At 38.7% G+C, this 22,500-nt stretch overlaps 1 protein-coding gene across 7 annotated transcripts in view; it reads left to right on the top strand.

Moving 5' to 3' along the window:
• The window catches only part of LOC123515814 (active breakpoint cluster region-related protein-like), a 178,181-nt gene that overhangs the window by 153,752 nt on the left and 1,929 nt on the right, over positions 1 to 22,500 (top strand). For 5 of the 7 annotated variants that reach the window (XM_045274660.1, XM_045274659.1, XM_045274655.1 and 2 more), the window contains 13 exons: positions 4,643 to 4,863; positions 6,979 to 7,164; positions 7,926 to 8,132; positions 8,910 to 9,071; positions 10,763 to 10,885; positions 11,401 to 11,592; positions 12,279 to 12,467; positions 13,671 to 13,860; positions 15,153 to 15,349; positions 18,328 to 18,494; positions 19,081 to 19,220; positions 19,355 to 19,595; positions 20,143 to 22,500. The exon at positions 20,143 to 22,500 is cut by the window's right edge and continues 1,929 nt beyond it. In XM_045274660.1, coding sequence (XP_045130595.1) covers positions 4,643 to 4,863; positions 6,979 to 7,164; positions 7,926 to 8,132; positions 8,910 to 9,071; positions 10,763 to 10,885; positions 11,401 to 11,592; positions 12,279 to 12,467; positions 13,671 to 13,860; positions 15,153 to 15,349; positions 18,328 to 18,494; positions 19,081 to 19,220; positions 19,355 to 19,595; positions 20,143 to 20,359 — 2,432 coding nt within the window. In that variant the 3' untranslated portion in view covers positions 20,360 to 22,500. The remainder of the gene's footprint in view (positions 1 to 4,642; positions 4,864 to 6,978; positions 7,165 to 7,925; positions 8,133 to 8,909; positions 9,072 to 10,762; positions 10,886 to 11,400; positions 11,593 to 12,278; positions 12,468 to 13,670; positions 13,861 to 15,152; positions 15,350 to 18,327; positions 18,495 to 19,080; positions 19,221 to 19,354; positions 19,596 to 20,142) is intronic. The other 2 variants (XM_045274658.1, XM_045274662.1) reach the window with 1 other exon arrangement.

The raw sequence follows: 22,500 nt of genomic DNA, 5'->3' as shown, positions 1-22,500 counted from the left end.
TTCCTCGTGGCCTTTCGGAACTTCTTCCATAAAGCACGTCATACCAGAACGTGTGGTGCACATTTGGTCTTTGAAGTGGTGTTGGATTGTACAAAATACTGATAAGAGACAAACGCAATCAGTAATAGATCTTCTCTTTCCATCGGTCCTGCAGTGTTTCTCATGGTTGTGGGAGGCTCATAACTGAAAGCACCTCACGAATCTGTACATTAAGGAGGCACTGTGATCAAGAAGCAAATAAAAACAAAACAAATTAATCAAAGGAAAAGTATTTGCATGTAAGATTTGAACCGTTCAGTATACGTTCAGATAGTTATTTCCTTGTGTTGTGCGTAAGTGTAATGTTGCCCGAATGACTCATATGCCTTGGTGCAATCGTCACGACACATCAGCGGGAGGGGAAGTATTACTAGAGTGACTCACTAAAGTATCGAAGTAGGATCGTTGGGAAGAAACTCATAAGAATACCTTTTCACTATTTGATATATTCCTTTTACTATTTTGTATTATTTTTTCCTGAGTTTGATTGCTATCGGAACATATTTGGAGTAAGAGCGATATTAATTCATTATTTTATGCACCTATGTATTTATTAATTACTTATATTTGTTTATTTATTTGTTATTTTGCTCATGCATGTATCTGCTCGATTACATTGTTCGAGTTTATTTATTAACTTAACCTTCTTAACTAAACCTTATTCCGAGATAGAAAAAAATGTCATGAAAAGTGATGAGAGAGAGAGAGAGAGAGAGAGAGAGAGAGAGAGAGACATATAGATGAATGGGAGGTAGGAAACCATATATTTGTAATCAGACGAGTTTCAAAATTATTCAAGTGAAGGGAATATGTTGTGGTGATGGTGGTGGTGGTGGTGATGTGAAGGAGAGCAATACATACGTAGCAGCCTAACACCGTCTCGTCCGCCTTACATCGAGCATAGGAGAGAGAGAGAGAGAGAGAGAGAGAGAGAGAGCATGCGTGTTTTTTGTCCCTACAAGTTGGCATATAATTATTTGAAGCTGTGACGCGTCTTCCCGGTAGTTAGCTTGTCGTTTTTATGCAAGAGAGAGAGAGAGAGAGAGAGAGAGAGAGAGAGAGAGAGAGAGAGAGAGAGAGAGAGACGCATTACATGAAACCGTCGTCCTTAGTTTTAAAGCAGAAGTCGACCGAACAAAAGCCAAGAAAATGCATCGGATACCTGTGTAAGGGAGGCGTGACCTTCACCACCACCACCACCACCACCACAACAACAACAACCATAACCACCTCCTCTGCTGCTGCTGCTGCTGCTGCTGCTGCTGCTGCTGCTGCTGCTGCTGCTGCTGCTGCTGCTGCTGCTGCTGCTGCTGCTGCTACTACTACTACTACTACTACTACTACTACTACTACTACTACTACTACTACTACTACTACTACTACTACTATACTTCCGATGTTGTTGGAGCGGCTAAATAAATTACCACTACCAGCATCATTATCATCATCATCATCACCACCACCATCATCCTTTTCCATCACTGCCACCACCACCACCATACCACTACAACAAGTACCCACATGAAAATATTAATAAATATCTTTACACACACACACACACACACACACACACACACACACACACACACACACACACACACACACACACACACACACACACACACACACACCGCGCAGACAATGGCACACGCACACACATGTATGTACACACACACACACACACACACACACACACACACACACACACACACACACACACACAAACACACAGACACAGACGTGTGGTGATGACATCGTTGCCTAGTCGGTGGCGAGGCGTCGGGACGGATGGAGGCGGCGGGGCGTAGGTGTGCCGGCCCGACACTACACCCACCACACTCAGGGCTGCACCACACACTACCCTCACACCCAACACGCGGCATCACTGGGGAGTAACGCATGTGAAATCAGGTGTTTAATGAACCAATCAATACACGGGCGTGCGATGGCGGGGCATGACGGCAGTGGCGAGTGGTGGGCTTGGGGAGTGCCATGGAGCGAGGCCCAGGCGATGACTCAGTGACGCAGTGCCCGGCGTGACTAGTGACGACCCCGCTGTCCGCCACAGAGCAGAGAGTGAGCCACGCCAAGCAAAGCAAGACACAAGTCAGTACGTGCCGTCGCCGTCTGAACTTGAAGCATTTCTAGGACGTCACTGAGCTCTACGTACGTACGTGTTTGCATTCCATGAGGCGGTAGAGGAACGTTGAGTGTTGCCGCTGCTGCCAGGACCCTTGGGGATCACCAGATCGAACACGGTGGCGTTGGAGGAAGGAGCGGAGTTGTCCCTTGGCCGCCGTAGCACACGACGAGCCGCAGCGAAGTGACGCGACATGAACAAACTGACCGACTTCGAGGTCTTGTGTTACTCCCTCGGGGCAAAGAGTCGCCTCCTTACTACAGGGCTTCCCACTCCGACAGCTTTTCCTCGCTGGATGAGGAGCCAAGCGGAGGTGCACGCCGTAGTTGTGTGTGTAGAGTCGTGGTGTCCTTACTCAAACCCTCACATTGGGGAGTTATATTTGTGCAGCACATCCCACCCGTGCAGTGCCGGACCAACGCAGAGGCGAAACACGTAGAGCGCCCGCCGTACTGTAGATCCTCACCTTTCCCCTCTACGTTACGCATTATCTAACCCCTGAGTTGCATGCAGTGGTCGTGGGAGCTCGGTAAGAGTGGACGTGGTGGTTGTGTTGTCGTGGCTGCTGTTGTTGATAATGTGCAGATGTCACGGTGAAAAATGCAGGTCGTGTTGGCGATGCAGACAGCAGTGTGTGTCACGTCGTGTGCGGGAATCACTCACTCTTACACCTGTTATTTGTACGCTGGGAGGCGAGGAGTGTGCTGTGGAGTGTGCGTAAATTAGTGTTCAGAGAGAGAGAGAGAGAGAACGAGCAAGGCTACATCAGGGAAACGTTGGCTGATCACTGCTTTAAATCTCATGCTGGGAAAATATGTGCTTTTAATCTCTCTCTCTCTCTCTCTCTCTCTCTCTCTCTCTCTCTCTCTCTCTCTCTCTCTCTCTCTCTCTCTCTCTCTCTCACGCGGTGCCCCCACATGGCCCCCGTACCCGAAGTTAGTGTTCCTGAGGTTATAGTGATCAATACTGGGGCACGGGGCGCAGTCATGACGTAGCTTTTGGCACCTTGCAATACCCCGACCCTTTCCCTCCCCACCCTTCCCTTACCCTCCCTCCTCTCCCTCCCCTGACTTCTTTTCCGCCTCCTCCAATTATTTCTTGTCTTCCTCTCTGTCTTCTCGACCTTCCGCTCCCACTATTCCCCTCCCTCGCCTCTCTCCTCCTTGCCACCTACATCACCTCCTCCACCTCATCCACTTCCACCATCACCTTCACTACTGCGATGCGTTGTCAAAGTCACGGCCAATAGAGAGAGAGAGAGAGAGAGAGAGAGAGAGAGAGAGAGAGAGAGAGAGAGAGCAGACCTATCACCCCATATGTTCCATTAAGAGGTGCCTGTCGTGCTGAGACCCATCACACACACACACACACACACACACACACACACACACACACACACACACACGTAGGATGAGGGAGACAGATACTAAAGAAGGGGTGTAGAAAGTTCCGAGGTGAGGGGAGAACAAGCATGAAAGGTGTAGATAAAGAGGGAAGAGAGAGGAAGCAAGGAAGGAGGTAAGGACGTGTTAACCTGGAAGTCGTGGTGAAAATAGCAGGTAGATGGACAGGTGAAGTGAGGTGTGTTATTTCGAACCAGTGAATAAGTAAAAAGTTATCATTAGTATCACTTGTATGTGTATAAATGTCGAGTTGGGTCTCTCTCTCTCTCTCTCTCTCTCTCTCTCTCTCTCTCTCTCTCTCTCTCTCTCTCTCTACCTGCCAACATTTTCCACAGATTCATCACGTGATTCGATTTGTAATTTTCGTTTTTTTTTTTTTTTTTTTTTTTCGTTGAGTTATTTTCGATAAGATCTTTTGATAAGTACCAGGTAAATACACTACACACACACACACACACACACACACACACACACACACACACACACACACACACACACACACACACGGTGACGTCACGCAGCATCCACACTTGCGTCATCACGTCTTCAACTCTGAGCTTCTTCAGATACGAAATGACGCGCTGTCCGCCTCTTTATCGCACACACACACACACACACACACACACACACACACACACACACACACACACACACACACACACACATGACGTTGATATTTATGTTGTTAGTACTGCGTTGATGGTCGTAATAGAAACAGTAATGATAGTAGTAGTAGTAGTAGTAGTACGTAGTAGTAGTAGGAGCAGTTGTTGTTGTTGTTGTTGTTGTTGTTATTATTGTTGTTGTTGCAGCAGCAGCAGCAACAGCAGCAGCAGCAACAGTAGTAGTTGAAATGGTGGCAGTGTGCGAGTGATGTGTTTTCTTTCGTCTTGAGGCTTGCAGTGACATTCAAACTGTTACTCCACGAATCGAAACGGTGCCGCAAATCTCACATATAACCACAATACTCGACCTGCAACTGAAAACGAGAAATAAAACAACTAACCATACACCAGAGCGTAAATAAAACCATTAACGCTTCATTTTATCCACTTTTCAGGCGTGTATGGCAGCAGCGTGGAGTCCACTAGCCACATGCCCTCCGCCCCGCCCACGCCGCCCGCCGCCGCCAGATGGCCGTCGTCGGGGGAGGAGACCATTCCCCCTGAGACGCCCGACCCCGCGGCGGAGGCGGAGCGGCTCACCATGTACCGCTGCATCATCTCATCCATCGTGGAATCAGAGACCATCTATCTGGAGTGTCTGGATGTGGTGCTGCAGGTGAGTTGCGGCGAGGGGAAGGTGCTCTCTCTCTCTCTCTCTCTCTCTCTCTCTCTCTCTCTCTCTCTCTCTCTCTCTCCAACAATTACTTCTTTTTCTTGGTTTCAATTAGATTTTTATCCGTTTTGTAATTATGTCCTCATTTTTTTTTATCAATTTATAATTATGTCCACGTTATTGCAGTGCCGTTGTCAGTCTCTCTCTCTCTCTCTCTCTCTCTCTCTCTCTCTCTCTCTCTCTCTTTAATCATGGCAATCAGTCACAACCACTTTTTGCAAGCGAGGTCGTGAGGTCCGTAACGGGAAGGCATGGCCCACGGGTTAAGTAGCAGCTCCCGCACCAACACAACCTGCACCGCCTCGCCTCGGACTCCATTGTGCATGTCATTAGAGGGCCGTCAGTTCAGAGGTGGTGCTGTGCAGGAAACGTTCAAGATCATGTAGTTTATCAGTGTCGATTTTATTCAGCCTTTCATTAGAGGTTGTTATTAAGTTCATGGCAGTCATCATTGTGTTAGAAATATATCCGCTAACTCATTAAAGATCAAATTAATTAAGGAAGAAGCTGTCAGTGATCAAGCCGGTGGAAATTTACGTAGTTGTTCTTCAAGATGTCGATTTTATTTTGTCATTAGAGGATGTTAATTAACTTCATAATGGCTCTTTGGTTCTAAAGGCGTTTTAGATTTTATTATTCATCATGACGTTGACTTTATTCTGCATGTCACTAGAGGGTGTCAAATTCAAGATGGTTATTTTGCTCATCAAACGTAAAAAATCTTCAAGTTTTTACCGGAATTTTAGAATTGATTTATTGACCACCAAGTGAAATACTAAAACAATACGTACCTGATAATTGGTTCATTATTATTGTCATTAATTCGTTTTTGTTTTTACTTAAATTTATACTCTCTCTCTCTCTCTCTCTCTCTCTCTCTCTCTCTCTCTCTCTCTCTCTCTCTCTCTCTCTCTCTCTCTCAGGCACTGTTCCTTATTTTATCTATTAATCTCACTCTTCCTCTTTTTTTTTATTATTTGTTAATTTCATTTTTTGTGTATTACCTCTACTAAACAATAGTAGTAGTAGTAGTAGTACTTTATTATTTTTGTCATTATTATTATTATTATTATTATTATTATTATTATTATTATTATTACTATTTTTATTTGTTAATGTTTTTATTCATTCTTTATTATTGTTAGTTTCATTATTATTATTATTATTATTATTATTATTATTATTATTATTATTATTATTATTACATTATTATTAACATCATTAGTTTTTGTTGTTATTATTATTATTATTATTATTATTATTATTATTATTATTATTATTATTATTACTATTATTACTATTGTTGTTATTATTATTATTATTATTATTATTATTATTATTATTGTTATTTTTGTTATTATTATTGCTATTATTATCATCATCATCAGCAGCAACAGCAGCATTATTCCATAAGTTACAGACTCTTGGTTTGTTATTGGTGTTTGCACCCTTCAACCTTTACCTTAATGTATCTCTTTACCACTCTGGCCTCTTTAAGCACGCTTCACCTCCCGTCACCTGGCGGTTCCCTCCGTAGAGCATACATTTTATGTGCATTTCACATTGCTTTCATTCATCACAGTCTCCTTTTCACTTGCTGTCTCTCTCTGTTTTAACTGTCATAATTTTTTATATTCATCTCATAAAGTTATTCACTCATTAAATTTTATTAAGCAAATGCTACTGGAGTGCTTAAAATCCTCTCTCTTATAATTAGTCTACAGGCAGGAATTCCTCCAAAGGTTAAGGTGGGTAGGGAGTCTATCAGGCTTAAAGAGATGTTGATAAAGACAGATTCATCATGGTTGTCTTATGTAAGCAACTAAAGTCTACATAGTATGTACAATTATGGTCTGAGTTGAGTAACCTTTTCTTCTTTTGAAGTTGATTCTCATTATTTACTCAGCTAATCAGAGAACATAAAATTGAAGGGAAATGCTAAATCTGATGGTAGTGTGTGCAACATATTACTCAGCCCCTCACCGAAACTGTAGCACATCCACAACACATCATGTTCTCGCCTTCTTCTGATGCATTTTTTAACCATTCTCTCCACAGTATATGAAGGCACTGAAGGCCACCCTCACCACCTCACAGCCCATGATATCTCCAGATGACTTCTCCACTGTGTTCTACCGCATCACTGAGCTTCATGCTGCCCACAGTGACTTCCTGAATGGCCTCAAGGATCGCACCAATCAGTGGGACGGCAGCAGCTCCATCGGGGAGTTGTTCAGAGTCCTGGTAAGCTGACAGAGGGAGCTGTGGGATGTAGTGATCTGTATTTCTTAGACAGACCTCCAATGCTGCTAAAAGGCATGCATTACCTGCAAAATCTTTAACAAGGATTCTAGCCATTAATGTCTTATAGGAATGGATTGAACTTTGCCAAAGAAGAAACTATTTGTAACTTTGATGGGATAATTTAAGTTTTTGTTAAAAGTTGTGTTGTCATTTGTCACTGCAGATCATCTCCAAATATTCTGAATTTTTTCCCCTCTATTTCTCATTGTCCCTTTTGTTAACTTTCTTAAGAGTGTAATATTAACATTTTAACATTTATTCATTCACATCATTACCAAGTAGGAAAGGAATGCTAATTTTAGGTATCACATGCACTATAAAGATTTTATGACAGTAAACTTGATATGTGAACTTTGGTAGACAAGAGTATTGACTTAAAGATGTGCACAGGATTCCTTCATTACTTAGTTTTAGATATTTCTTTTATAAACTATGAATTTTGTTGATCTAATAGATACTTAGTTTGATGCTTGGCATATTTTTGATGGGTATGATCAAATAGGAAGCTGTTCCATAGGCAGATTCCAAAGCAAGGATTGAAAAAACTGTTAAACAATGTCTTTCCAATCATTACAGGTATAGATATTTTTTTTTTACCTGGTTCCTTCCATCAACTTTATGGCCTAATATGTCATGGTTGATAACAGTGTCGGACATCCTTAAATGTCAAACACTCACACAGGCTCACTCTCTCTGTACAGGCGAGCAAGCTGGATGTGTACGCCTCCTTCCTGCAGAATTACCCCCGTGCTGTGGAGACAGTGAGGCGGTGTAGTGCTCAGAGCTCACAGTTTGCTGACATCACCCGCTCCATCAAACTCCGCTCCCTCCAGGGCCAAGCACAGTCACTGGAGGACTTGCTTCACCGCCCTGTTGCCAGAGTGCAGAAAAATGCTCTAGTCCTCCATGTGAGTACTTGTATCTCAACCATTTCTCTATTTTTAGCACATTTATTTTTTCCCCAACACAAAGCCTCTGGTGTACTGTGGGATTTGTTACTTAAGTCTGGTTTTTGTATGCAGGTGCTGTTTGTTGTGATTCCTGCAAGATTTAGGGTTTTATTCTTATTTTTGTGTGACAGAATGTTTTGTACCTCTTTTTTTTCTTTTCATCCATGTCATTTTTCAGTATTTATTCCATTTTCTGAAGGAAAATTTACTTAGTGTTTTGATTTGTTTGGTGACAGAAAGTTCTAGGATGTTTTTTTTTTTTTTTTTAATGTGTTCTCTGAATTTTTTTCACACCATATTATTCAATTTCATTTAGGAAACCTTATGATATTCATGTTGAAAATATTAATCAGGAATTATTTTCTTTACATGATCTTTTCAAGATGCATTGAATTATGTTTTGTCTTCAGGCTGTGACTTTGTTATGTTGTTAGAGATCTGAATGTAATTAGAACTTTTAACAATTTATCCAAGAATACCGAGGTACAAAAGAATCTTAGAGAAGTAGATGTACAGGAAGAGACCAGTGTAGCCTGTTCAAGCTGGTAAGGTGCCACTAAGTGAATGGGGACAACATTTGTAAGCATGGATGAAAACTATGATGCTGATGTTATTGTATTATCTTTCCCTTGTGTGAATATCTTATTCTGTATAGCATGAAAAGTAGATTGGTATGATTTAATCTCTACTCTTCTCATTATTATGCATTGCTTAATTTTTCATGACCTTTTCCAGGACTTGCTCAAATACACCCCCGAGTATCATCCTGACCATGAAATCCTGCGCGAGGCCCTGAGGCTCACACAGAACTTCCTGACACACCTCTCCATGCTGCACACCGAGGCCATGTTCCCCGTGAGTCGTGTTCCTGAGAAGTGCCGTGGAAAGGAGGATGCTGTGAGGGAGTTTTCTTTCGTTTTGCAATGTGCAGAAAGATGGCTTATGCTTCGTGGCTTCTAGATGGAATAGCAATTCACATGGTGATGATGATAAAAGATAATATGGGTCATTAATACATAGTAATACCCGAGTAATAATACTGATGTGTAGCAAAGTATTATTATCATCACCACATCCCTGTTCCCACACCAAGCAAGACATGGATACAGACCTTGAAGAATGATGGGCATCAGTCCATGTGAAGAAGGAATGCTTCATAAATAGACTACATCCCTGTCTTATGTGTCAATGTTCATTCATGTTTCTTACTCAACATTATTTATCACTTCAATATTCATGTTGCTGAATCATGGACTTTCTTAGAGAATCTGTGGCTTAACCTTTTTCATGTTCCCCGTGGATTAGAATCACTCTTTATAGTGTGCATATCCCCTGAGTGTTCTCAAGATGAGATTCACTTGTTATTCCTCTGCACGTCAATCCCTCCCTTCCCTTTGCATGCCCATTATTTTTCCACTTGATTTGTATCACACAGTCCACATTATAAGGTGATAAATAGCTATGATGGAGCAGTGCCTACTTTTTTTCACACAGTATTCATTAGTCTACATAATCTGTTTTGCTCAGATGGACATTCCTTGGAGCTCCTTCAAATTAGCTGTAACAGAAAAGTCTCCATTTGTTTATGTTCTTACACTGAATTCTTCCACTCTTGATTTCTGTCTATCTCCTATTCTTTCTCTCTATTTTCTCAATACTTTCAATTTTTTTTCAATATTAGGGTCCTTTTCTCTCTCACTCAGTTATCCAGCAATCTTTTGTACATTTTCATCATCTCAGTTTCAGCTATTTTCTTCATGCCATCACATTGTCAAGTAATTTGAAGGGGACTTCATTCTTAGTTCATGTTTAATGGATGTAAGATGAAAAGAATCTGGAAATATCACTGAGCTAATAATGCTCATTTGGTTTAGGAAGGGGACTCCTTTTCATATAAACTGAAAAGCATAAACTAATCATAGACATTTTCTTTTACATGAAGCAGCCAGTGGAGCTGACTGTGTTTTTTCTTAGCACACTGCTCAGTGTTTGGGTGAATTTTTATGGTTTTGCACTTCAGACAGAAGTTTCACCAATGAAAGTTTATTTAAATAGTACTACATTAGTCAAGCATACAGAATATTTATTTTTATTCATACACTTGGTTACTCGTAAGTTGCACCACAGTACTCTTGTGGGCTACGCGGTGGGCAAGCAACAGATGCTTTTTTTGTGCCATCCCATTGATGTATTTGTGTTAATTGTGGTATGCAACATTGTTGTATAAATCTGACTTATTCATGAACCTATAACTAACTAACAGGGTTTGGTGACTTGGGCTTTTATGTGCACAAATACAAGGGCTTTTGAAATGTTTCAAAGTTGATATATTTCTAGTTGATCTTTTGACACAAACTTGTGTTTTAACATATGTCATGTTAAATGGTTGCATGTAAATATGTACTTTGCTTACTTCACACATTTCCAAAGCCCATACATATTAAGTGTCCATGTGTTTCATAAAACATTGTAATAGTGTGATACATTGTCCAATATTTTGGTGATCATCTTCAACAACTCTGAAATATAAGTAGTGGTGGTAATTAATTTTCTGTATCCTTTATTTACTTGCTGCTGTCACTCCCTAGGCTCAGGATCGGCCTCAGCGACACCTCGTTCGCAACTCCTTCATTGTGGAGTTGGTTGAAGGCCATCGCAAGCTGCGGCACCTCTTCCTCTTCAATGATGTTATAGTCTGCGCAAAGTACAAAGTGAGTGTCCATAACACCTACTGATAAAAAATTCATGTGGGAATATTGAATATGGAACTACTATTTCCTTCTTGATAATTACATACTTTCTGCTGGCACTGGTTAACCTTTTTACTGCTGTGATCACCCTTTTATGGTTTTCAGAAAACTGTAGAAATGAAAAAAGAAAAGAGAATAAGCAATTAATATTCACATTTTTCTGGTTACAGAATAATTTGAGAGACTGTAATAGAAAAACAGTGTCCATTAAATGATGTAGATCAATAATAAAGGGAAAATTTCTACAATAGTGAAAGTATTAACAGAAATAAAGATGCAAAATACTCAATATTGTAAGTTTAGATTACCAGCACGTACAAGTTCCATCTTCAAATTACCAGCTTAAGAGAGATATAGCTATCTAACTATTAGAGTTTTGTAGCATCTCATTGGTAAGATCATACTGTAATAAGTAACAACACATACTGATTTTAGAAATAGATGCTAAATTCTAACTTTCCAATTCCCTCTTGAAGCCGACTGGTCGGTCTGAGAAGTTTACCTTTGAAGTCAAGTGGTATATCAGCCTCCATGACATTGTGGTGATGATCGACGGTGGCCCTGAGACTTTGAAGGAAGCTAATCCTCCCAATCTGGTGTCCCTCAAATCACAAGCGTCCACCGTGCGGGACCAACTCAAGCGGCACGAGGCATCTTCAGACAAAGGGGTGAGTGGTGGCCAGGTGGTGGCAGGGAAGCATTAAACATAGATAAGTAGTAGATAGTGGAATATAGATGAAGAGGCAAGGAATATAGTGTCTTTATTTAAGTAATGTGTGGTCAGCCCTGTAGTCTGAATGTCTCGGTAAGTTTATGACATTGTTCCTTGAAAATGTCAGGATACAATAAATCCTTCTATTGATAATGGTTTCTTGCTCTCCACCCACTTTCATGCTTTATCTTAAATGTATCTTAGAGTAACTAGGCTAGGCTATTTGTAGCAGTGTTCCTTGTTGTGCCTTACCTTAATTAAAAGAATAAAACTAAGATAGATAGATAGATAGAGAGAGAAGGGGGGTGCAAATGTGTTGGGCGGCAGACTTTCCGTTTGACATTACACTACGTACATCATATTGGTGTCGCAGCTCAAGATTTCACTTTTACTTGATGTAAATGTGATTTCATTATCATTAAGAAAATATAGCTTGAATCAGTCATGACTTCAAGAATCTATCTTCAGAAATCATATTTTTAGGAAAAGTATAACCACTACATAATTAGCAAAACACTAACTATATCCTGTGGAATAGTTTTATTTGTCATTTATACAGATGGAGTTATAGTAGTTTTTTACAGTTGGATATGTAGGTTCAAAGGCTGTAACATCACTCTAATAATGTTTTCCATGGATCAGGGTGGTCGGCTCAACCTGGTGAGGAACGAGAAGCAACGGAAAAAATTAGCTGAGTTAGAGGCTCAGTTGGTGCTGGCATCCCCAAACCTGCCCTTCAGGATATCCAAAAGAGCTGGGTCGGTGCACACATTTCTCATCTCATCGGAGTATGAGCGGGACCAATGGGGCGAGGCAATCCAGGTGTTGCAGGTAAATAACAATGTTACTTAGATTTGTTTTGTTTATATGAAATGCGTTGGTATATTCTAAAATGTAATATATTTCTTCTTTGAATTTTGACCAGATCATATTACAAGCTCTGACATAAAATTGTAACACAAGCTGATATCTATAACAATTGTACATTTCTACGTGTACATGGACCAATAATTTTTCCTTGTATGATGTTCTCTTTTAGATGTGATTGTGGGATTTCATTTTTGTCATTGCCCTTGCAGGCTTTAGGTTCTTCTTCTCAGTGCAAGTTTGGCTGGGTGCTCCTTAAGCCTCATTTGCTGGAGAGAGGAACAGTTCTTATAGAATCTGTTTTGCCCTTCTTGCCCCAAGCCAGCCCTGCTGACTCCTCCCAGTCTCTTTTGACTTCTTGTTTCCTTGGGGTTGTAATGAAGTTTTCATGTTCACCTGTGTGCCTTGCATGTTGCAGTGCCTTGTCACTTCATGACTTTTTTTCATGAGTAATTTTCTTTGTATTTTTTTTTCAGTCATCAGGGGATGCATATATTTTTTTAAGTGCATAGATAGAAGCACGCTTTGTGGTGGATGAAACCCCATCTTTGCTGGGGGCATTGCTCAAATGATCAAGAGACTGTCAGGAAACTGTTGAAACCTGCATCCTATGCACCTGTTTTTTTATTTATATCATTTACTAATCTTTTTCTTTAGACACTATATGACACCAGATGACAGCTGAAGTCAGTTATTACCTATAAACATGAAACAGAATTATGAGATTTAGTGACATTGCAGTTCACAGTTTATCTTCCAAGACATACAAAGTGTTATCTATGTTGCACCACTATTGCAGCATATTGCTGATATGCTGTTGTTTGTATTCACTTTTGAAATCTGTTTTGCTCAAAGAAACTTACAGGACTTGGAAATTCTTTTGGGCAAGACTTAAATTAAAAAGACCATCTGATAATGTGTCTGTCACAAGTATAATAACCTTGAATTTTATCTGTTAACATTTTTTTACCTAACAACCAGTGAGTATTCCCACAAGACAAAGAAAATATTGTATATTCAATATATTCAAATTCTATTTAGGTCAATATAACTCTCTTAGATTCCTTGTACATTATTACATTATGTAGTATGGGCTACATTCTTAATACAATACAAACATTGGTTGAGTGACCACATTTCATTTACATGTATTATTAATGATTTCAGGCCAACACTCCAGGAGTTGGAGGCAGCTCCCTCACTCTCCAGGAACTGCAGACGTGGATCACTGCCTGCCGCTCCTTCCTCAAGACCAACATGGGCTCATTCTTGCTCAAGTCCGGTGTGGATGACTCCCTGCTTCTCGGTGATCTGCACATTGTGGTGTCTAGCCTTCATGGCCTCACTAGTCCTGCAAGTAAGTATTCATGTGCTACCAGCAGACTGGCTCCTCAACTTAGTCCCATGTAATATATGTATATGAGTCTTGAGTGCTATTTAAAAGGAGACCTGTAATGTATATCTATATTGCTTGAGTTAGTCATGTAGAATATTGATATGTTCATTGTTTAACACAATCAATGGCACCAATCGCTGTCTGTGTAGTTTTCAATGTTCGCCAGCTGGTTTAATTCACAAGTTGGTCCTGCCTATCACGCCGAACTGTCGCTCTTGTGGAAGCCCTATTAAAAAAATATATATATAGATATTCATGCCTACATACCTCATAATATAAACGTTTGGTTATTTATCTATGTGTCTGATTGAAAATGACATAAAAATATGCAAATATATGTTCCTAATGGTGCAAAGTATGGATGTACCAGTGTCCCATCAAAATATTTTTTGCAAGTCTAATAGTACATATATATCTTATCACAAAATTGTCAGAGTTTCTGCTTGAGATAATGCTCCACTCAAAAAGCGTAGAGCAAATATCACTGAGTAGCATTTATAAAAAAAACAATTTTCGGAGTCTGTGCCGAAATAACCTGGCCAACATTACCGAAACCGAATTTTCCTAACTGAATCACAACAAGCGAACTTGGTATGCCTTTTGATCTCAGAAAGTTTCTCAGAGTTGGCACTGTCCATTTTCTAAGTTCATCCTCACTAATATCCATAGTGTTATCCATAGTGAAGTCGTTGTGTAGCGAGTGTGGCGATGGCTCTTACCACGCTAAATTTGTTTACGTTTCGATAGAACAATCTCGATGCATGTTCGACAATATCCTCTATACTGTTAATTTCTTAAGACTATTAATTGTAGTGATTTTCTGTATGAATATAATTCATATTAATTTTTTATGAAAAGAAAAAGGCATTAAAACTATGCTTTACCTATTAATGATCTTTTCTATTTTTTGTCCCAGAAATGGAGATGGTAAAGAAGAGCACTCGACATATATAAAAACATTTCCACTTTTTTAGCTTATATGCCACGAGAACATTCTTAGAAAGATTATAACTATTTTATTAAACCATTTAATATTTACAAAACGTGCAGAAAAGTACGTTCCAGTTGACCAACTTGCTGTGAAATAATTGACCCATCTGGCGGTTGAAGGCACCTACATAGCAGATCGCGATCGGTCCCATTAACCAAATCTTACAAAATTATTGTGGGTGTTACATAACCTGTCTCCAGGAAACATAATCATATTTTTACTGCTATTCAAAATAGAACTTCATCACTGTACCGTTCCACAGACATGTATGTGTGCTTTGAAGTGGATTCTTATGGCCACTTCTTCCGGAAAGTGAAGACTAAGGTAACAGAAGGAATAGAACCTCACTGGAACCAGGACTTCATTATTGAGCTAGAAGGATCTCAGACACTGAGGATACTGTGCTATGAAGACCATCCCAAGCTCGGTACTCAGCTGCGAGGAAAGACACATTTAGAGGTGAGTTGTCTGGATGTTGTGACGTGGTTGTGTGAATCTCATTAATTTTATTGGTCTTATTTTCTTCATTGCTTTCATTTAATATAAGAATTTTTTTCAAATAAAACTGTTTTTTGACTTCCACTATAAATGGAAAAAACCTATATTATTGAAATCATACAATCTCCCAGAGTAACTGCTAATAACTGTAGCAAAATGGATTGTTAGTAAGGAAAAAGAAACCCTGACAAGCAAACATATATGATGCTTGAAAATATTAAAGATAAAAAAATGTTAAATACTATTGGAGACAGAGAACACTATCCTATCTCTCTCTCCCCTCTCCCTTCTCCCCCTGTATATACATCACCAGTTCTCTTGGTTTGGAGGCGGCAGAAATATCCAGCACGGGAGCAATTGTTTATAAGTCTGCTCTCTGTGATCTCAGCAGAGTGTTTACCTAGTTGTGTATTACAGGGTTCGAAGGGGCTCATAGTGACCAACAACATTTAGATAAAGAGGGATATGAACAAGGAAGGAAGGAAAAAAGAGTGAGAACTGAGAAATAAAGCTAAGGAAAAACATGAGAGAAGGACAAGGGAATGACAGAAAGAAATTTTTGCTGGAGAGTACTAGACCTGAGGCTGAGGAGAGACAGAAGAGTAAGAGAAGACCAGTATGAAACTATTTGATGGGAGAGGAACAAATAATAAAGACTAATGAGGAAAAAATCTGAGAGTGGTTTTACAAGAAACTTTGAGCCCTGAAAAACACATAAGTGAGGTATCTGGAGCAACATATAAAATATTGACTAATATTAGGGTGGCATTTTAATACTTGGACAAGGATATAATGAAAAAAATTTATTACTAGTATGATATGTCCAAAGTTGGAATATGCAGCAGTGGTGTGATCGCCGAGCTTGAATAAAGATATAAAAAGATTAGAATGGATCCAGAGGATAGCTACAAAGATGGTGTCGGAACTAAAGGACCTAACATATGAAGAAAGGCTGAAGGAAATTTGACTGCCAACCTTACAAGATAGAAGAGAAAGAGGAGACCTAATCACATTGTATAAAATAGTTAGTGGCATTGAAAAGATAGACAAGCAAGACCTGGTACTTGTGACAGAGGGTGAAAAGACAAGAGAATATGCAAAGATGATTAAGATGAGGTAGTGTGTGAAGGATATTGGAAAATACAGTTTTCACATAGAATGGTGTTAAAGTGGAAGGTATTGAATGATAAAGCTGTTACAGCACATAATGTGCATAGCTTTAAAGAAAAATTAGATAAATGGAGTTATGGAGACAGGACATTATGAGCAATACAACTAGGTAAACACACACACACACACACACACACACACACACACACACACACACACACACACACACACACACACACACACACACGTCAGAGACTGCAGCAGATCAAACAGTCGAACCCTATACGTACAATACAACTAGATAAATACACACACACACACACACACACAAAGTTGAGGAATACACACAACAAATAACGTACAGGGAAAGTGGAATATATTTATGAACATTTATGATGAAGGAATAAACACACAAATCCTGTGAAAGAAAAAAAAGACCAATATAATACAATGGTTTCAAAAGTGGAAAATCTTGTATCACAAACCTACTGTGTTTCTACAGTAGAGCAATAGCCATAATTCAGGAGAGGGACGGATGAGCAGACTGTGTCTACTTAGATCTAAAAAAGGCTTTTGATAAAGTACTTCATCAGAGATTTCTATGGAAAGTTCAAAACATTGGTGGTTTACAGGGAAAAGTATTGGAATGGATAACAGAATTCTTAAAAGGCAGATAAATGAGAACAGTGATAAAGGGTGAAGAATCAAAATGGTGTAGAGTTATAAGTGGAGTTCAACAGGGAACAGTCCTGGCTCCAGTAATGTCCACAGTGTTAATGATATGTATGGTAGACGAGAGGACAGTTATGTAAGCTTATTTGCAGATGACACAAAATTACTGAAATGAGTGGAAAATGACATGGATTGTGAATTGCTACAGAAAGACTTGAGAAAGATATATGAGTGGAGCAAGAAATGGGAAATGGAATTCAATGCAAAAAAAGTGCAAAGTGATGGAATTAGGGAAAAGCAAAAGAAGGCAGACAAGATCTAATACTATGGGAAGTATAGAAATTCAGAAAACAAAAGAAGAAAAAGACCTGGGTATTACAATAAATGACAACTTATTACTAAGAAATATGTAAACAACACAGTTGGGGAAATATAGGAGTTACTAAGAAAAATTAAATGGGTATTTATCTACATAGATGAAGAGACAATGAAAAAACTAATGAAATACATGATTTGACCTAAACTAGAACATGCTGCACTTATATGTTCACCACATAATAAAAAAGATACATATATAAGGAAGAAAGAAAGGATTAAAAAAGCTGGAACCTAAATGGTTCCAAGTTTGAGAGATCTAACTTATGAGGACAAATTAAAGAGATTAAAACTTCCAACATTGCAGCAGAGGAAAGAAAGAGGAGACCTAATTGCTTTATACAGGGCATAGAAAGGGATGGCCCACGTTGACAAAGAAGACTTATTGGTGTGGGACTCAAGAAATACAAGGAGACATGGCATGAAATTGAAAAAGATAGCGTGTAGAAACTAGAAGAGACATTAAGAAATATGTACGTATAGTTTTCCAATCAGAAGCATAGAAATATGGAACAGTTTTAATGAGAGAGCGGTTCAAGCAAGAAATATTCATGACTTTAAGGCTAAACTGGATGACTATAGATATGGAGATGGGACAGAACAAACTAGATAAATGCAACTAGGTAAATACACACACACACACACACACACACACACCACAATCACAATTTTCTAAAGAAATGGACTGGAAAAAGTTGAAAAGAGCAAATAGTGAGCAAGATAAGTATGATTTTTTGATATATGAGATATAATGATTAATTCATATCTTTTCTCTTTCTCAGCTGTCTCGGACTTGGCTGAATGACACATTGACAGAACGCCGTGTCAGCCTCCAAGACTTAGTGTTAGTACTGTCACTCAAGTTCTTGCCTCCAGAAGCAACTCTGAGGAGAGTTCCTACTGGCAAATCCTCTGGTCTTTTTGGTGCCAACATTGCTGTAATCTGCAGGTGAGTGGCCTTTTCAGTACGTATATAATTTCCCACTACAGAATACACATCCCATTATATCCTTTCTCCTGATTTTCATTTGCATCGTGTTATTGGTGTAAAAGTAAGAATTTCTGAATTTCTAAAGGAAGGGTTACTGGAAATCACAACATAAATCGTTTAAGGGTTATCGATTTATGAAGATAAGGAAATATAATGAGTAGTTGCTGGAAACATAGAGGAAAGAAATTTATTAATATTTAGGAAATTGCAGGGTGACCTAAAGGTAAGCATTCTTTATAATTTTTATTCAATAATAGATTCACATGAATCCAATACAGTAACTCATATATCTGTCAATTTTAGTACATTCTTGATTTGTTAGTAATATTACTGATGTGGCCAGATTCTTGGGTGACTTTATATTTGTACACACAAGAATAGAATAGACATAGCAAAAAGAAGAGAGAATGGAGCTCTTAGGTTATCATTCCTTGAGTTAAATTTGGAAATTTGGAAGTCTTGCAAAGGTGATAGGCAAATATTTTACTTTTCTATGTTAAGCTTTGCAGATGACAAAGGTCTTACTGGTTTATCTCCTTGTCAGACGAGAGAAGAGAAGTGTTCCTTTCATAGTGACCCGGTGTGTGAGAGAAGTAGAGAGGCGCGGCATGCAGGAAGTGGGCATCTACAGGGTGTCTGGCTTGGCATCAGATATAACAAAACTCAAGAAGTCTTTTGAGTCAAGTGAGTAACATAACAGTACCATTGAAATAAAGATTTATCTTGAAGTTTCATGTTATATTTCATAGTAAGTTTCACTTAGGTCTATTATTATTTAAACTACTACATGTATACCTGTGTATCATTTTACTCTTCAGATCCATATGAAGCAGAACAGCTGATCAAGGAAGTAGACATCCATTCTGTGACTGGTCTGCTGAAGCTTTTCCTGCGAGAGCTACCTGAGGCACTGTACACTAGTGAACTGTATCCACGGTTCTTTGAGGCATACAGTGCAACAGATGCTGAGTATAGAAAGACAACATTGCTCAAGCTCTTCTCTTCCCTTCCACAACTCAACCAGTCCATTATAGCATACCTTTTGGAACACTTAGTAAAGTAAGTGATAATAAGCAACAGGTATAAGAATATGACAGAAGGAATTCATCCTCCTTGCTGTTGACTGTGAGGCTATCCATGATTAAGGTACTGTACTGCCATCATGGGAGGACTCTACAGTCTATACTGTAGTGCTGAAAGATATTATAGAACAGCCATGTAGAAAACTGCATGTGTTTTTGGGAAATTGTCTTGTGTAAGTAACCAGAAACCAGTAAACTTAATTTTTAATGAGTCATAGAGCAGAGGGATCAACTGATTGAGTTCAATGCATGCTGTGAAGACAGAAGTATTCATTATTTTATGTCTATAGTTATGTGTCATAATTGCAGATTTAATGGCAGTGATAATGGTATAAGCTCTAACTAAAGTCAAAGTGCTGAACTTGTTGTATACAAAATAAATATTTAGGAATTTTCCTTTGATTTAAGGGCCTTGCTTTTAGAGATCTTTATATGTATATCTCTACTAGTATTGCTGTATGTTGCTTACAATCAACTGTTGTGTATTCTGTGACTCAGTGACTCATACTTTTTTCCTTTGACAGAGTTGTTGAAATGGAGCACTACAACAAGATGTCCCTCCACAACTTAGCCACTGTGTTTGGCCCCACACTGCTGCGACCTGGTGCTAAGCCAGGGAACCCTTCACCAGCAGAGAAGTTGGCAGCAGGGACGGTGGATGTGATGGCCCAGGCAGGCATCCTGCACTTCTTCCTCACCCGACGGGCCAACAGGGAGCCAATCATGGTTGTTACTCAATGAATGTATCAATTCATATCATTCAGTTACATGTTCTGTTCTGTATATAGTTTTGTAGTAATTTTAATGCATAAACTTTTTTTCATCACTTTATCGCGTGCTAAAGATGGATTTCCTTTTCTTTCCTTTTTACTGATACAGCACACAGTACATTTAAAAAAGGCACAGATTGAATCTTAAAATCAATATTTTAATGAGTGGTATATAGGAAGTTTATATGTATTTAGATTCAAAATATGATTGTTATAGTATATAATTATGTATTTGGGATAATAACACATAGTAAAAAATATATTAAAGTAAACTAAAAGTAACTTATATTCATTAAGTGTAAATGCTTCCATTTTTCATCTTCACAGCAATATTTCTCAAAATTATGCAGTACACCCATGCTGAGTTTTGTCACTTTACAAGGCATGTGAAAACATGCATGGATCATATTTCAGCATGTCAGTACTGGAGCATATGTTGTTGCCTCCTCTGTGGCTGATTGGTGAAAAATTATATAATAATGCAGGTAGTTAGTAGTTATGTTATGTCACATTTATTTTACAGTTCTCCTCATACTGTAATTGGAATGATTTTTTTTCAAAGTGCATAAGAATAAAAAGTATTGTTTTGAAGTACTGGTATGCTAAAATATAGAGACAAACTGTCATCATTACATCTGTTGTGGGCAAGACCTAAGTGATTTGATAAGAATTACACATCTCCTAGAACTTGTGCAGTAAATTATTTTCATGACAAATTACCTGAATTGTCTCAAATTCAAAAGTTTATCTCCAAAATCAAAGTAGGAATTACTGTACCTCTCAGTGTGTCTTGTAAAAGCCATTATTTGGATGTATTCCCATAAATCATGATTCATTTTCCTGTGATTGCCCTGAAAACCAAGTTTTAGAATATTACAAGGTCATGTATCTGAGTGACTCAAGTTGTCATTCTTAAAATGTTCATATTCCCTTGCTGTTCTAGCAGAGAAGGAGTGTTCTTCTTAGGTTTTCTGCCTACATACGTAGGTGTGACTTAATCTTCACTTGATCTTCATGATCTGCAATGCTAAGACAGTAGAATTTCATAGTCATGTTCTACATAATCTTTGCAAATGCAGGAAGCATTGGTATGTGTGTGTTTTCATTCATTTCACACAATTCTCTGACTGCAAAAGTCTAGTGAGTCCCTAGCCATTCCTGAGATGCTGATCTCAAGTGATTCCTTGTTATGGATTTAAAGCTGCTGTATTGCTCAGTTTTGTTTCATATTTCCTTTAGATTTTGCACTGTAAATTGTTATATTAGTTTCCAAATGGATTGTTGCCATAAATATATTTTCTTAATTGTATTCCAGTGATTATGGTATTTAATTTTAAGCCATTACTACTGTGATAAATTTGTTGTGCATGTTTTTTTTTTTTTTTTTTTTTTTTTTTTTTTATTATTATTATTATTATTATTATTATTATTATTATTTAGTTCATTAATTTTGTAAGGGAAGATGTTTGTGTTTGTTTCTGTGGTTGCATGTTTTATCAAACTACAGGTGTTTTGATCTAAAGAATTCATAGTGGAACAATGCCGTCTCAGATGAGGCGAGCTCTTGGTGAATATTGAACTAACTCGGTCTTGGTTATGTTTCCCAAGAGTCCTGCAGCACACTACACTGGTGGGGAGGATGCTTGTAGTAGTTGAGAGGAGTATTGTGTTTATTTGAACAATTGCCAAAACAGAAAAATATTAGTTAGAATCATATCATAATAGACTGACTCTGCCAACAGTGCTTCTAAAGTAACTATGTGTTCAGAACCCTCTTATGCCTTCATGATAGGGAAACAACACCCAAAAGCACCCACACTTTTGGATAAAAACTGAGGCCTTGTACACCACAACAAGACGTGCACATTGCAGTGCACATTCTGCTCTGCCCAGGGGATATATGCCTAATATTTTATATACGTATCTCTGCTATGTACATTTGCATCATTCAGTCTGATGAAACAAAATTTCTTGCACCTTTTGAAGCTTCACTGTGTGTGGTTCACTTTTGGTGCAAGTAGTAAACACTGGTCATGACTTTCCTGCTGTAAGCTTTAGGATGGACAGTGTGCTGGAAATTTTTGGGGAAAATTGAAGTTGAGTATATATTTG

This window comes from Portunus trituberculatus, chromosome 40 (assembly GCF_017591435.1).
Source record: "Portunus trituberculatus isolate SZX2019 chromosome 40, ASM1759143v1, whole genome shotgun sequence".
Lineage (NCBI taxonomy): Eukaryota > Metazoa > Arthropoda > Malacostraca > Decapoda > Portunidae > Portunus > Portunus trituberculatus.
The sequence above is the reverse complement of the archived record's forward strand: the minus strand, read 5'-3'. Positions and strand labels throughout refer to the sequence as shown.